The sequence below is a fragment of the Lonchura striata genome, chromosome 3, assembly GCF_046129695.1.
Source record: "Lonchura striata isolate bLonStr1 chromosome 3, bLonStr1.mat, whole genome shotgun sequence".
Lineage (NCBI taxonomy): Eukaryota > Metazoa > Chordata > Aves > Passeriformes > Estrildidae > Lonchura > Lonchura striata.
The window spans coordinates 38,982,557-38,999,870 of NC_134605.1; the positions used below are offsets into that span (position 1 = coordinate 38,982,557).

General features: G+C 40.4%; 1 protein-coding gene across 1 annotated transcript in view; it reads right to left on the reverse strand.

The window, feature by feature from the left end:
- The window catches only part of RPS6KA2 (ribosomal protein S6 kinase A2), a 279,656-nt gene extending 266,921 nt beyond the window's left edge, over window positions 1–12,735 (reverse strand). The window contains exons 1-2 of the mRNA XM_031504319.2: window positions 12,560–12,735; window positions 9,318–9,362 (exon numbers count right to left, since the gene is read on the reverse strand). Of these exons, the coding sequence (XP_031360179.1) occupies window positions 9,318–9,362; window positions 12,560–12,622 (108 nt within the window). The 5' untranslated portion in view covers window positions 12,623–12,735. The remainder of the gene's footprint in view (window positions 1–9,317; window positions 9,363–12,559) is intronic.
- Between the last annotated feature and the right edge of the window lie 4,579 nt (window positions 12,736–17,314).

A 17,314-nucleotide genomic window follows, 5' to 3' on the forward strand; every position in this document is an offset into this window, starting at 1 on the left:
AAGAAACTTAGATGTACTAGGAATTTTACATAGATGCTGGACCAAAGTTTTGAACAGCTGGTAACTTGCAGTTAACTTCAGAGACACAATATTGTAAAAACACCCACTGCAACCCTAGACATTAGGTCTTTATATTCTGCCCCACACTTTGCTGGTGTTGAAGCAGCCCTGTTCCACAGAGGTGATACACAACATGACTTTTGTGGCCACCTCTCAGAAATGACTGGCTGAATGAGACAAAGCATCTGGTAGTTTTAAGCACCCAAGTGCTTGAGAAGAGGCAATTTGCCTTCCTTCTTTACTTACAAAACTTATGCAGTGTTGTTTTTGTTGCTGCTCTGAATACTTCACATGCCACTTGTAAATGTCAATTTAATCTTTGTGAAAGCTGAGTGCAGTAAGCATACCTGAGTACTGATCACACATTCTATAAACACAAAACTTGTGCAAGTGTAATTCATTTATCATTCAAAATGCAGCCAGACTAATTTATTACCAAAAGCTCCCTTTCTAGTCAGCAGGGAAAACTAATCAAGTCTTAAAAAAAATAAACTGCCCATGAAGCACATAACTACCTAGAAACAGAAGCTTAATATTTGACATCTCCAATAACAACAATTCTTCTGTGTCTAATCATGCCCATTTGAGAATATATTTTTAATTTTTTTTTATTTAGAGCTACCTTCTGATTTTTCCCATCAATCTTGGAAGAAAGCATTCAGAGGAAGACTGTCTTCCAAAATAACAGTGCCCATCTTGCTTCTTTGTCATATTGCTTTTCCTTATGGTGAAAGTTATTTATTAACCTTGGAAGTGGCAGCACAGAAGAGCAGAAGATTCAAAGAAATAAGTCTCATTCAATACAAAACACTATGTTCTTAGGAGAGAAACCGCGGAGTGAGCAAGAAAATTAGAGCAATCTAGTAGGGAAAAAAAGCAAAACAAGTGTAAAATGAATTATAAATTCATTGTAATGAAGATAAACTGATTTTTTCCACCCTAGAGTTGTAACCATCTGCATGTAAATTGTAGTTTGTTTCTATTTTAAATAACACATTTCTCTAGGAGGCACCATACTCGTCACAGAAACAATTTATCCTTGACTCTGGGGACTGCCAAGTGACTCATCTCTCCTGATGAAAATTCACTCCCAGCCAGCATGCTCTTGGGCACCAACAGCCATTATGGTATAAGATTCTTTCATGAGGGAATGGTTTTCCCCAGATAAACTTTCATCTTTCTTAAGTAATAACTCTTGTTCAAAATCAAGCAGCCTAATTCCATGAAGCGTTTTACATCTTGCAAATACTGTCAGAACCTCTTTTCCCTCTTCAGCGTGACATTTACTCAGTTGTGACCACTGCAGTGCAGTCCGCAACATTTGTGTTAAAAGCTTCCAAATACAGTATACTTTCTGTGCATCCACGTGTCTATCTAATTGATTAAATTGGAATTGGTCATTTTAGTGTCCACTTAGCAAAAAAAATCTGCTTGCTTAGCTGTTTGTTCCATCACTAAACACTGCAAGCTTAAAAATCCAACACACAATAGAACACACCAACAAAACCCACATCTCCCATGCATTGTCCCTGAAATCTGCAGGTTGCACCACCCCACTGCACCAGCACTTACTGGAGTATCAAGAATAGAGATAAAATCATCATCACATCAAGGTCCTGATTCAATAAAAGTTCAAGAAGATCAAGGCAAACAGATGTAGAAGTTACACTTCAGTACGAGGGAGCATCAACTGTTATCTCAAGGGAAGCTCTGCTGCCAACTAAAATTATCAGTGACTTCCTCTACCAACTAAAAACCCATCCTTTAGGTCTCAAGAGATACAGAGACAGAGTCCATTTTTGCTTCTGAAAGACTAAGGTTTGCAAGAAACAGAATCTGTCACCCTTTGGCCACAGAGAGAACAGTTTCAATGAAAGTTGCCACTCACCACAGACAGCAGCATTTAGCAAAGGATGCAGAGAGCCAGAGAGGTTGAAAACACCTGAAAAGGGTTTTGGAGAAGTTCTTTTAAAGTGCTGTTATCTTCTCTCTAATGCATCAGAGCCACAACAGCACACTGTCTGAAAGCAGTAATTAAAACCAGTAATAGTGATGGTGCAATAACAGCTAGAACCAAAAAGTGTAATATGAATGGGATATCATATATAATTATAAATATGTTGCTAAACTTACATTTAAGTTCTAATGTCAGAAGTCTTTCAGATAATGTAATAAGTTTTTCTACACACTGGTTACTTCCAAAATTTGAAGTTCTCTGTGTCTCTGGTTGCTTTATGAAACATACAAGGGGACAAAGAAAAAAGTGGAAAAATAATAGGCTTTCCTTTTATATTGATATCTCCCCTATGTCTGCATTAATTCAGTTGAGACAGTGACAACAAGAAACCAATTTACAAGGAATCATAAGTAACAAAATTCTATTTCAATAAGAGTAGCATAGCTGTTGCCCTATCAGCTTCTCTTTCATTGCTGGGATTCTGAACACAGGCTCTGGGGTGCAAGAGAAGGAAGAGACATTTCATTCATTCCATGATCCCAGCTGTCCCCTCTCACATTTTAGCCACCCAAATTTAATGACAAAACCTTTAATCTTTATCAAGGACACATGCTTTTATACACTATTTTTCATGGAGTTAAATAGAAACCAATATTCTGTTGGTAGCCTGATCTACTTCATTCCAAAACAAATCACAGTTATTTACTCTTTTTAAGTGTTAGATGATAGGCACTGTAGATTAATACATTTTGGGAATTAAAACAGTTTCTAAAAATCAATTTACAAGTTATTACCTACCAAATACTAGGGATTACTTTTTTTAAATGAAAAATCTTAAGTAAAACAGCTTACACTGCCTACAGCACATGCTCAAATAACATGGAAAGGAGAAATAATTTGTTTCTTAAATACATCACCAGTGCAATTGTGTAAGATTCTGTGCAAGGTCATAATTTTCCAATCAGGGCCTGTATTTGAGTTCACTGAGCATCTATTTGTATAGAGAGGAAAAAAAGTCATCCCTGATAGATGCCTACAAATAGTTCTTTTATAAAGGTGTGTAGCATGATATCTGAACTTACAATTACATACTGTGATTATAAAGCATTATTTGATACAAAAAAAAAAAAAATATTACTTCAAACCTTTTTCTTAAACAAGGTTCCTTAATTCTGAGTGTTTGGTTGTTGATGGGTTTGGTTGCTTGGCTTTTTGGAGGAAGAAAAAATCCCAGTATGTTCAGTAAACATGTTGCTGTCATCTAGCAACCCAAACCAGGCTTCCCTCCTCAAAAGTTTTTTACATCACATTACAAAATTGTACTTCTCTACACTTTGTGGTATGGCACATTTGACAATAAGCTTCCTATTTGTTTTTCCCAGACATGATAAGCTCCTCTTGCAGGCCAAGTTTTTTAAAAAGGTACAGACTTCTTGTGTAAACATATATACCAAGAAATGTCTTGTGTTCTGTGATCATTCCTGACAACTAAAACACAACTCACAAAGCAGCAGAAAAATTAAGTCATTCTGTTTGAAAGATCTCAGCACTCATATTAATCTGTGACCTACAAGCTCAACCACAGAGATGTCGATTTTTTCCTTTGCTGTTCAGTCATTTATAATTGCTATTAAAAATCATCACCAACATACAACTAGTTTTATAATGGATTGAACACTGCATACCAGCTGCATACCTTTAATTAATTGAGGTGGGAGACAAGTGGAAGTTCAGCAGATACTACTGGGAAAAATAAGAACTACCAGCTCTCCAACTTTGCAAGAAAAACAACTTTTACTGGCAAACCAGAATGTTCTGACCTGCTTTAAGTTCACTGCTGTTTTTTTCATGAGACAAATAGATACATCAGCAACTCTAGTGTTGGTGTGCACTGGTTAAGCTGTTTTGACATAATCCTAGTGGAAATCACAACAAACAGCCTGGAAGCACTCCCTATTGTCTGTGTAGCAGAATATGATTCCAGTCCCTTTGAAAGAGGTGCTGCTGCTGGTGGCTCAGCATTATGCTGGCCTAGATGTGGCTCAGCACTGTGGCAGGTCCCCACTGCAGACAACCTGTCCAGGAATAAGCAGAGGCTTTCTTCAGGCAACAAGAAGAAGCCTCATATGCGCAGATCCTAATCCTCAAAGAATCCACTTTATATACTCTCTTATCTTCTGAAAATCAAAAGCAATCCAAGAGACTGCTGCATTGACAAATTCTTGATACAGGTCATTAACAAGCCAATAAGGGAAGTTGTTCTGCTGGACCTGATCCTTACAAACAAGAAGGAACTGGTCAAGACTGAAGTTCCAGAGCAGTTTTCCTTGCAGTTATCATGAGAAGAAACTAAGGATCCCAAGACAAAAGAGCAAAGCAAAAGTCAAGGTCACAATTGCAGATTTCATCAGAACAGATTTTGTTCCCTTCAGGTACCTGCTTGGATGAATCCCGTGGCAGAAAGAGGGGTACAGGACAGCTGGATAATTTTCAAGGATCACCTCTCCTCCTAGCTCAGGATTTGGCCACCCTGACCAACAAAAAAAAAAAAATCATGCAAAGGCATCCAAAGGCCTGCAGGAATGAAAAAGGAGCATCTGACAAACCTCAGACCTGCAAGAGAAGTATATCTAAATGGAGGAAACAAGTGTCCAGGAGCAGCATGAAGATGATTAGGCATGTAGTTGGGGTGTCAGGAAAGCCGAAGCCCATATGCAATTCCATCTGGCAACAGAGATAGAGAGCAACAAAGACTGCTATAGTTCCAGCAGCAACCTTTAGTCCTGCTACTGAGCGGGGATGGAGATATGGTGACAAAAGATACAAGGAGGCCGAGGTACCCAATACTTTCTTTGCCATGGTCTTTACTGGTAATTCTGAGCCTTTAGGACTCCCAAGCTCCTGAAAAAAGGTGGGGAAGAAGGATTTGGCTTTAGTGAAGGAGGGTCAAGTTAGGGGGCATTTAAACAAACACAACACCCTGCAAAAAAGAATGTGGGACTATGACATAGATACATCCACTAATGCTGAGGGAACTGACCAATATAATTGTGTGGCCACTTCAGTACTCTGAAGACACATTGGAAAAGCAATGGAAGCAATTGGAAAAGCTTCTTGAGAAGTGTGAGAAAGGACATAGTTCCTCTTTTCAAGAAGGAAGATCCAGCAAATTGCAAGTCAGTCAGCTTCACCTCAGTACTTGAAAGGGTGATGAATCAAATCACTCTAGAAAGAATTCACAAGCATATGAATGGCAAGAAAATTATTTGCTGTAGTCACCACAGATTTGTGAAGAGGAAAATTGTGCTTAAACAACCTGACAGCCTTCACCATTTTGAAGAATGAAGGTGCAGGCTTCAAGTAAGAATTTTGACACTGTCTTCTACACCATCTCAAATAGTAGAAGGAATGATTGAATCAGATAAGCGAACAGTGAGATGGATCAAAAACTGAACTACAATACCCAGAGGGTTGTGATCAGCACAAAGTTCTGTTGGAATCAGTCACTGGCATACCTGAGGGATCAACACTGGGCCTTGGATTATTTAACATATTCATTAAACATTTGGATGATTGGGCAGAGTATACACATTACAAGTTTGCAGATGCTACAAAATGCAGTAACAGCTGGTAACACCAGAGAGTTGAGCTGTGTCCAGAGGGACTTCTGCTGACTGAAGAAACTGGCCAACAGTGTTATCCTGAAGTCTGGCAAAGGAACGTGCAACATTCTGTACCTCAAGAAAAATAACCCTATGCTACAGGCTAGGGGCTACATAGCCAGAAATCATCTTTGCAGAGAAAGACCTGGGCATCCTGGTGGAAAAGTTAAATTGAGCCAGCTGGCAAAGAAAGTTGACAGCACTCTGGGCTGCATTAGAGAAGGTGTTGCCAGCAGGTCTGGTGGAATGATCCTTCTCTTCCATTCAGCACTGCTAAGACATCTGGAGTGATGCCCTGTTCTGGGTTTATTCTGTTCAAAAAAAAAAAAAAAAAGACATTAACCTACTGGAACAAGTGAAGGTGAATCACCAAAAAAATAAACAATGGAAGAGCAGTTCTGACCTACAGAAAAGATTCTGAGAAACCTAGAATTGTACACCCTGAAGAAGACAATGCAGGAGACAAGAATGGAGAATGTGTCTTAGTCACATATATAAATACCCAAAGAGAGAAAATAAAAATGACAGAACAAGACTCTTTGCAATGGTATCTCCAGTGAAGTGACAGAAGGCAGTGAGCACAAACCAAAATACAGGAAATGTTAGACATTAATGTTTTGTTTTCCTCTTAAGGTGATCAAATGCTAGAACCAGGTTCCAAGCTTGTTTGTAGAGTCCACTCAAGGCACAACTAGATGCAGTAACAAGCACTTTCCCACCACTGACACTGCTTTCAGCAAGGAAGGGAAGGTTGGGCTAGATGACCTCCAGAGGCACCTTCCAACATCTATTTTTCCATGTTTTTGATAGAAAATATCAGGTTTTTATGTTGCCATGAATATTTATTGCCCTGATAACATTAGCACTAGAGCAACAAATATTTCCACTGATGTGCAGGTTTCATGTTTTCCTCATAGGGATCATTCAATGCAGTTTTCCTTCAGTTCCTAAAAAGCATCACACTGGCTGTTACTGCCATTAGTTATAGAAACTTGATCTTTCATTGACAGTCCAATAAATTCATGTCCTCACTATAGACAGTGGCAGAGCCTGCAACATGGGCTTATCATGAGCTACACACAGAACATCCACCTTTGCTCCCTCCAATTTTATTGCTCACATTTTCACCAGTGCACACACTATCAGCAGAAGTTACATGTCTTTGGAAACTACACAGGAGTTAAAAGCCAGCCTAGGTACTGCCATTTTCAGTTTTGCTGGGCAATTCTGTTTGTGTATCAGCATTTCCACTGAATATCTGCTCTACTTTCCCCAAGAGCCCCATGCAACATTTAAACTAGAGGATACAAATATTCTTGAAAGGATAAAACAGCTCAAAGTAGAGTTACAAGATAGCTTCTGAATGTTGCAATTTCAAAGGACTGCGAGCTGTTTTGTACATATACTCATTTTAGAAAAATGTGGCAAAGAAGTTTGGTACCAGCTGCACCTTCAAGAAAGTTTAGATAGAATTCCAATACTTTGACCTAGATTAGACCATAGGACACATCACCCTTAAGTACGCTGGGGTCTCTATCCAACACAGATGGTCAGACTTATCCCTCTCTATCAAGAAAAGGCTATTTTGCCAAAAAGAATCTCTAAAGGAAAAACTGCATCCCATAAGATGGGAGGAGTATAAAATGCTGCAGGAGTATAAAATCCTCTTAAGGAAATTTCCATCCACTTATCTGCTTGCTTTTGTGACAGGACAAACAGGGTCTGTGGGATGTTCCTCATCCTAGGGAAAAGCCCTGATAGCAACCCTCGGTAATCTGGGTGACAGTTCTAGAGCAGAGATGACACAATGCTCCAAGATATGTCTCAGGAGCACTCACCAACATCCCCTTTAATTTATGCCCCCAAGACATTTAAAGAAATTGTCCATTAACAGGAAAATCAGATCTCAGAAAACAATGAGAAGTGCAGTGTTTACAATGCATTTTATCACCATCTCATTTGTCCACACTATACACAGCATGGGATAAACACCAGGAGGCCAACATAGCCTAAGGCAGGAAATTTACAAAAACATCCTTTAAGCAGGCATGAACAACTGCATTACATGATTTAAATTCACTCCTCAAGTCACTCTTCGATATCTCTCAACCGAAAAAATATTCCTTGGTGTTGGGCACAGCATAGCTATCAGTCACCTGAGGAGTAGACTGCTGTTTCTTACAATACCACTACAGCAGAACACAAGTTCCGTGAAAATGGAAGAGGCTTACAGACTGAACCAGCAAAGGGCTGTAATAGAATGGCAGCAGCAGAAAAAGGGAGAAAATAAATCAGAAAGAAACACCATTATAGATATTAAATTGCACACAGCAATGTTTACATCAGAAAATGAGAACACAGGATTAAGGTTTCTAGCATTTATTACGTGCCCTTTTTTCTGCCAAATTTCAAACTTAAAAATTATATGAAGCATCCCTAATGGAAATTAACTAGGTTTAAATTAATTTGGGAAATGAAGCCTATATTCACAAAAGAGTCCTCCTAAACCCCCCAAATCAGAAATTTTCTTTTCAGCCATAGCCTCAAAGAAAGAGATGAACCAAGCTATCTGCACTTAATTTCTTCTCCAAGCTTTTTAAAGAGTAATTTACTGCTGTTTTCAAGAAATAGTAATGGAAAGAGGAAAAAAATCCATTTGGAAGTCACACTCATTTCATAGATCAAAGCGGAGAGTTCTTCCTCCTTCCTATCATTAGGGAGTTAAACTATGCCTTCAACATAGTAAAAATTACCAAAACCACATCCTTGCACAGAAACCCAGACATCAAAGGTAAGTTTTATATTTCAAGGAGTAAGAGATACCAGGAAGTTGATGTTCAAAAGGTGGTTACTTAGACATGCATCTCTGCAGCCTCCCTCCAGTCCTCAAGGGATTCAGTCTGCTTTGCTTCTGGACATCAGCAAATGGCTGATGATCTATCAAGCACCCCTTGGGTCACTCTACACAAACCAGCAACACTTTGCACCGACACATGGGACCAGTGCCAAGCTTTGCCCTCAGCTCATCATCATAGTGAATGATGATTTGACCTTGCCTGCTTTATATCTTTGTATGACTTATTTGGCATTTAAACACTGAGGCAAGACTTACCTTTTCCTGTAGGTTTGGATTTGTCTTTCTGTCTTAATTAGCACAACAGTACAGTGCCACAATAACATAATCAACAGATTAACTTGAAGCAAAGGGTTAGCTCAGTCTTATTGTGGTGAAGAGCCAGCCAAGAGAACAAGCAGTAATGACTTCAATTTAAGAGTGGAATTAACTAATGCACAATTTACAACACACAAACCTTGTTACTAGACAGCTACTCCTTTTAAGGTCATTACAAAATGGTCTCTGCAGTAAAAATATATACTCAAAAAGTTGTGTGCTCTTTCTTGGAAAAAAATGCACAGCCAATATCTGTAAAATAAAGTTCCTCAATCTCTAGTTGAGATGCATCTTTTTATTCCTCACTTGACCTTGTAATAAGAGACCAAAAATGGGTTGGCTTTGTATCTTGAAAGCTACAAGCACATGAAGAATATGTACCAGAGACATTTTGTTTTATGAAGACAGAAGGTGATATTGTAATAATTTGTTAACATTTGTGTGATCAGTGAATCGGCTGATTTACCTCTTTTATGGGTTCTTCATCCAGGGCAGCATCTTCCACCACAGTCTAGTAAACAGAGAGGAGAAAAGAGAAGAAAAATCCTGTAAATATACACTACCAAAAAAGATTATTTTAAGCCACAATGTAGTAAATTTAGTTTGAGGCAATTAAGTTGCTTTCAATTTATCCTACTATAGTAGGCAGGTTCAATTCTTCAAACTTTGCACAGGTAAATTAACTCTTGAATCCATAGGGACCTGCTTTCTCCAAGATCTATAATATGTTAATAGAAGAAAGCACAATTAAAGAATTACTAAAATTTCTGTTTAATAGTTGAAGCCAAATTTGTCATTGAATCTATAAAGAAAAAAAGATTATTACTGAAAAAAACTAGAGGAATGGAACATCATTTCTTACTGGGAAGAGAGAATATGTGTGTATATATAGGAGCAAATTTTCTAAACACTCAGCTTACATTTAAATGCTGTGTTTACTTAAAATCATTAAGTGATGAACCATTTGGAAAACAGGTAGAAAGATTATATAGAGCTTGATCACACAACCCTTTATCGGGAAAAATATTCCCAAGGTTGTAATTTACTATCCTATCCATCCAGCTTGAGTGGGATCAATAGTTTTGCCTACTCTCAAAGAAATTCAAGAACAGCAAATATCCCAATTTTCTTGCTTACTTGTCAAACACAATTAATGACCTCCTGAGTCAACAGGTGAAAGCAGCAGTATTTCACTCTAATCTTCCTTTTCACAAACATAATACAGAACATGCCCTTGATGCACTCTTCCTTATCAAGTGATTGATTTACTATAAAAGCTGTCTTTAATATCTGCAAGTCATTCACCTGAGTCATGCACAGGCACTCAAATGTCTGTTTTAAAAGGGTTTTTGGCTTTAAGAAAGGGAAGGAGAAAGAGGTCCATATGTATAAAAGAATTAAACTGTCTCCCTCCTTGCCTACTAACTGTGACAAGCTTCCATGAAAAAGAACTTGCAGACAATCATGAAAACATTTTATCCCACACAGATTCAGAGACTATGACAGTTCTCTTGAATCAGTACCACCACTGGTGTTTAAGCTACATTCAGCTCATTAAAGAATAAATGTTTCTGCTGTTTGAAAATGTCTTCATGGACAAGAGTCCACAAGAGATGAAATTAATTTCTATGTGCTTTTACTAGATTTGAGCAAACAGTACTTCAGCAATTCTATCTACAGCATGATCTAAAATGGTCTAAAGTTATAGCATATCTTTATCGTGTTTAGAGACAGCAATAAATAGAGCCAATAAATGGTATTTTATATATTTTCCTATCTAAACTACAGGAGTTTATGTCTGCAATTCTTTAACCCTCAACTTTTTGCAAGTGAAATCTCAGGAAGTAATGGAACAATGTAGCTCAGCTATGCTGTTGTTTCAAGTAGGAAAGAAAAAAAAAAATAGCACCACCAAAACCTACAAGCCCACACATCTGATTAACTATCATTGCAATGGGTCAATTATCTTTGGTAAGGAGATCCACACAGCTTCATCTGAAAGAAAGGTCTAAGTAGTTCTCTACCAGCGAAAGAGATAACAATGCAAAGACATTGCCCCAGGCGATGTACATTGGGCTTTAGTGCAGGATTTACCCTGTGATCTAAGGGAGTTTTCCCCAGAAATTGACAACAGAAAAAGCAATGACTGAAGTGCTTTCTGTCTGGGCCAGAAAGAAAAAAACACTGGGCACACAAAAAACGAACCGATTTTAGAAAGGAGGGAAGGAGGAAGAAAAAAAACAAAAAAAAAAACAGGCACGTATATGCACTTTGAATACCAGTCAACAGAAAGGTAGACTTGGGAGGGGAGCACCACTTCCATGATGATCAGCAGAAAACTGTTCACCATAAATATAGCTATACAAGTCTTCTCATTGTGAAAGTGATTTAACAAGGTGTCAGATGACTTCTAAAACAAAAACAGGAATGATACAGTTTCCCAGCTATAACCTGTTTATTAACCCTCAGAGTCCTTGCATCCCACAAAGTGGAACAAGTGACAGTATTCAGAAGTGAATTACATGATTTAAACCTTTGCAAGCCCCCCACAGCTTTTTTTTTTTTAACATAGGGACTCCAGAATTATCTGTGCTGGTAGAATTATTATTCTGCTGTATTATTAACATGCACAAACTAACACCTAGCATTAAACCTTTCCTGCAGTTCAGCAGCTCCTTTTGAGTCAAGTGTTTTGTGTTCTCCATAACCCATCTGGCTCAGTTACACTTCCATCTTTCCCTCTCAGCAAAACCCTTTTATAGTATTTTAATCAAACAAGGGGATAGGGGGTTAAAAAATAATCACCAACACCCCACCCCCCCCACCTCACAAGTTTCATTCATCTATTTTTACCACATCTCTGCTACAAATGTGCATCGTGTGCTACAAACAATTGACCTGAAATACTCTGGGGTTTTTGCACTGTTCAACAGCCCCAGAAATACTCGGGAACCTACCTTGTCCCATGAGAGTACAAAAACCATAAAACCATAGAATAACCCAAGCTGGAAGGTTGGAAACCCACAAGGATTACAGAGCTCATCTCCTGCACAAGACACCCCCAAGAACCACACCATGTGACTGAGAGCACTGTCCAAGCACTTCTTGAACTTGAATGATGCCTTTCTTGACAAGATAACCCCAGACTGCAGGTAATGAAAACACTGCGAGACATATTGTGAGCACACACAACAGAGCAGCCAGCTAATTATCACAGCATTAGGTTTCCAGTGAGACCCCGAAAGCAGATCTTAGGCTAAGAGGTAATGGGCAAATGGGTAATCAGAACCCAAGTGAGGTCCATAGCCTCAAATCACATACTTCATGTTTAAATGCGAGTCCGAGTACGACTCAGCCCACTTTGTGGGTTTTCCATCTGTTGTATACGCTCTCTGCTTTCCAGCTATCCCAGTCCCCCGGGGCACGGTTCCGACCCGAGCCCGGTGCCGGGCGGGCAGGACAGGACAGGACGGAACATCCCGCACTGCCCGGGCTCCGCGGCTGCCGCTCCAAACCGCTCCGTCTGCGAGGCAACAGGTTCCCGAGCCTCGCCTGCTCCCCGCCCGCAGCAGCGAGCAGAGCGGACGAGGGATGCTCGTCACACCCCATTTCGTGAGGTTTGGGCACCACCGAGGTGCTTCCCCCGGCGGGAAAGGGGGACCGGCAGCACCGCCGCTGCCGCACGCCCTCTCAGCCGCTGCCGCTCACCTCCGTCTCCATGGGCTCCACCTCTATCCCTTTCCATAGCTCCAGCAGGTGGGCGATCGGCATGCTGGGCGATTCCTGCCTGAGGACGGGATCAAGCACAAGGAGAGCGCGTCGGCCGCTAGCGGGAGCGGAGACGGGAAGGTGTCGGGGGGTTCGGGACACGGCGCCGAGTGGGACCGGGACCCTCCACCCACCCGCTCGGCAAAATGGCTCCGCGCTGCCCCGGGGAGCCGCAGGCGGGGCGCGGGCGCTCCGCAGGCGCGGGAGGCAGGACAAGGCAGCGGCCGTCGCTCCGCCGCCGGACCCTCGCCGCCCCGTCCCGTCCCTCTCGGCGCCGCGACCGCCTTGGCTCTCGGAACGGGGGAAAGTTGCTGCGGAGGATGCTGCGGCGGCGGCGGGCGCTGCTATGGCAACGGCGGCGCGGCCCCCCCGCCGGCCGCCCCGCCCGAGGAACCGGCGGGAGAGGCAGCAGGACAATTAGTCCATAACCACTATGTAGAACGCCGGAATCCTGAAAGAATGTGCAGCTAACAGAAGGATATCTAAGGTTTACAAAGCCCAGTATTAGTCCAGTCTTAAAAATAACTGGCTATCACTTCCTTTACTACATTACCTCTGTACTACAAAGCCTGTAGTAAAGTCTGTTTATTCACATGCCCTTTCCTTTTCCTTCAAATCTCATAAACTGTTACAACCTTACTAAGCATGACAACACACCAAATGCCCACCTGCCAGACACCATGGTTTATGCAGATATTGATTTCAATTCTTCTCAAATTTAAGACAAAATGTGCATTTTAACTTGTTTGGGCAACTTCATCAGGAACCAAAAGGTTTTAGTGTTAAATAAGTCTTTGCTCTTCAAAGAACCATTTTGGAATGAAGGATCAATATGTAGAGTACATTTTTCTTCTGTTCATGCTCAAAATGCCATAGTTTGCTCCCATATAAGCAGTGCTGTACAAATTCAACACAAGCTTTCATTAACAACAAAAATTCTTCTACCAGTCTACAAAGCAACATTTGAGAAGTGTTCCTTCTCCAGTCCCATCTCAACTTCCCCAAACTCTATATAACATGAATAAGCTTTCCACAGGTCCAAATGCTAAGCATGGTTAGGAAAATCAAATTCACCAACCACAATAAAGAAAATAAACATTAGTCCTCAGCCAGAGCTATAAACAGAGCCACGCATTCAAATACTGCTGCAAGAACTCAGTCTTTTAATTGTGTTAGAATATGAACACTTTTCTTGACATCCATGACAACACTTCAGTAACAACTTGTAACACCAATTATGCAGTTTCATCTGCTTTACAGTTTGAGCAATTAAATATCTAGATTACTGCCTTTGCTTACTGCTCACCAAAAAAGTGTAGTGGGAGTGATGTTAATCACATAACAGACACAGGCCAGAAGCTGCAGCACCTGGCTGTAACACACTCCCTGCTTCTTCTGTCCTGTCCCTGTTTCTTTCCCAGCAATGAGAGAAGGGGTTCCTACCTTTAACTTGACATACAGGCACTCCCAAACAGCTTCATGACACCAACGACTATGAGGTCAGAACCAGACACAACAAATTCAGACCACAAGCCCCACTTGTTTTACAAAACCTCAGGACCTTTATCAACCAGACATATCAACCCCGAGAAGATTGTACATGATTATATCACATGCCATCTTGATATTTAAAAAATGTTTAGCACCAGTTTACAGGACTGTATTTTAACCTTTGAGATAGAAATCTTGGATGCTATGGGCTGAGAGCAAGAGCAAATTGTCTGTAGCAGCAGGGAACAGGGGAGGTCCAGATTACCCCAAAGGAGGCAAATCCAACGTTTGGGGTCATTGCAGTGTAATCAAGTAAAAAACGTGCATGCAGATCTAATGGCTTTACAACTTTTCCATGAACTTCACTTAATTATTGAGACATACAGTTAAATTCTTCCTTAAGTATTAATCTGTTATCAAATTGGGACATCAAAACTCACAAGTTTATTTCCAGACCACTTTGGTCAGTCTAAAGATGCATAAAATAATAGCAGGGAAAAACAAGTTTTCACATACATTCTTCTGTTATAAGCATGATACATGTACTGTGCAGTAGACTACCTACACTCTTTCAGCACCAAGGTGATTTGGACCCAAATTATATATAGAAAAATAATTGGACTAGGCAAAGCATGCATTCCATACTCCATTTCTTATCCCTACCTAACAAAGTGCAGAAGTTTTTCATTTCAGCTTAAACAAAAATATGGGTTTGCATAGTTTTCCCCTGCCCTTTATTTTGCAGCATCACAAAACCAGGAGTAGTCCACTTCCAAAAATACTTCATTAGGAGCAGAATAAAGAAACAGAAGAGAAGAGAGGGATGGAACACAGAGGGAAGAAAAAAAACAAACAAACAAAAAAAAAAAAAAAAACCAAAAGCAGACAAATTCAAAGAAACTGGTCTCTGAGGACACACAAGAAGTCTGGTTAGAGCAAGAAGTAGTTACAGATTTTTTTCCTAAGAAAAAATGCTAGCTAACCACATTGAAAATTTATCAGAAGTAATATTTGCAGATATGCTAGCTAGGCTGAGAATTGCAAGGAGATTAGTTCAACTTGCATCAAGAGAATAAAAGCATTTTTATTTCCTATGTAAGGAAGCACTGGACTACTTGCATGGTGATTTTTCATCTATTTTTACCTGTCTCCTGAGTTAGTAGCTAATGATTGCTACCAGATGCAGAGCAGGAGATGAGACACATCAATATCCTGCTGGGTTACAGTAATTCCTACACTACCAGAAGATACACTAGTACAGAAGCAAGTTTCTTAAGAGCATTGTGTACAAATCACATTAAGATACTTTAATAACTTACATGTCTTCTGCTTGGTGGAAAAGGACTATTTCTCCATTTGATGCACAAAAGGGAAGAAGCACAGAGAAATATTATCTGTCACCAGCTCAACACACTTCCAAGTTCATGACTTCAGTATTCAGTTGAATGGAATCACCTCATGCCAAAACACATGCATTCATCTGCATGCAGCTTGAGCCCAAAGCTCCCTCAAAGCTTGAGCTGGATAGCTTTCTGCCTGTGCAACAACCAAAAGAAATACTACCTGATGTAGAAGTCAGCAAAAAATCCTCTCTCCTTCAAAGGCATTCCCACCATCCCCTTCTGCATTTAAAGCCTCTTCCTGGTTGCCACAGTACAAACATCACCTACTATTAGGCTGGCTGCACTGTCAAACCAGCATCACCTACCCAACTTTTTGATTTCCCCCCTCCCCCTTTTCTGAATTTCAATCAAGTTTTCACTCAATTGAAAACTCCTTTTCTGCACACAACTTCTTGGGGCAAGACTGACCACTTGCCTGTCTGCTCATCTGCAGCACTACACAAGCAAAATTTAAACTTCATTTTCAGTAATTCCCAGGCAAACAAGAGCTACATGGAACATTTTCTTAAAGGATGGAATCCCCCAAATGTCAGTGCTGAAAAGCAATTAGGTCTCTGAAGTGTCAGTAGCATCACTAAAAGTGGGAGGAAAAAAATTACCAAGAGCAAAGTAGTAACAGTCCACTGTCCCTTTCACGTGCTGCACTAGAGAGCATACATAGAGTGCATTACTTGCCTGATGCCATTTTTGGCTGCTAAAGGACTCCTGGAAAGCCTTGAATGCTCAACTACAAGAAATCCAGCCACTGATCATCCCTAACTTCCAAAGAAATCAGACTGTACAATGTGTGCTGAAGATGCCCCCGCAAAGGTCACTTAGAGAACAAAATCAGAGTAGAGCACTAGCAACATTTCCTGCAGATTAATCCAGTTTTCCAAGGAACAAAAAAGGAAATTCTTTGGTCCTTTCCAATGGTTCCTGCTACATACTGTAGCCAAAAAGGGATGGATCTGGGGCAGAAAGATACTGTCATGCAGCACATAAACACATTTCAAGCAAGTAGTCATCTTGTAGCCTCTTTATTCTGTTGCATATTTGTACCCATGGAATAAGCACATGGGGAAGGATGCTTAATTGCCCTGTTTGTGGAAAAATTCCACCTAATGTCCTAAACAGAAAAAGACCAAGGCACATTGAAAGAATATTTCGAAATACCTCACTTGACAGTAAATGATCAGCATAAACTGGGGGTAATCTCTCTAGAAGTCCTGCTGATAGGAACCCTTCAGCTAAAAGATTTGGCACCCCACGGTGAAGAGAACACCGCTGGCCACACACAGTGGCAGAAGGTGACATACACAGACCATGCACAAGAGGAGAGGCCTGAGCACATCCCTGTGATGGCATTAGAGCCACACTCACCACAGTCATCGTGTGTATCCATCACAATGATATATCCATCAGATGCTGCTCTAGTTTACCATAACATGCAGCCTTTTGGCAGGGAAGTAGAAAGCATGGTCTTTGAGGCTCAAATGGAACTTTCACTGCACCATCCCAAATGTGAAAGAAACATGCTGGGCATGACTAGTTTCCTGTAATCTGTATAGTTAAGTTTGCGTTAGACAGACTAAATCTGTGGCAAATGGGTTAAGTGTCAAATGCTAGAAGGAATTAGTAAAGGTAGGGCAGGTTCTAAACAGGATCTATACATCATTCTTTGATGGAGGGAAGCCTAACTTGCCTACACATTTTTTTGGTTTTATACTGAAGTTACCAAAAGCTACTCTTCCTGGCTGAAAGCAAATAAACGAAATCCCTCACACTACTTTTTCTCTGTGAGAGCAGGTGTTGAAATGAT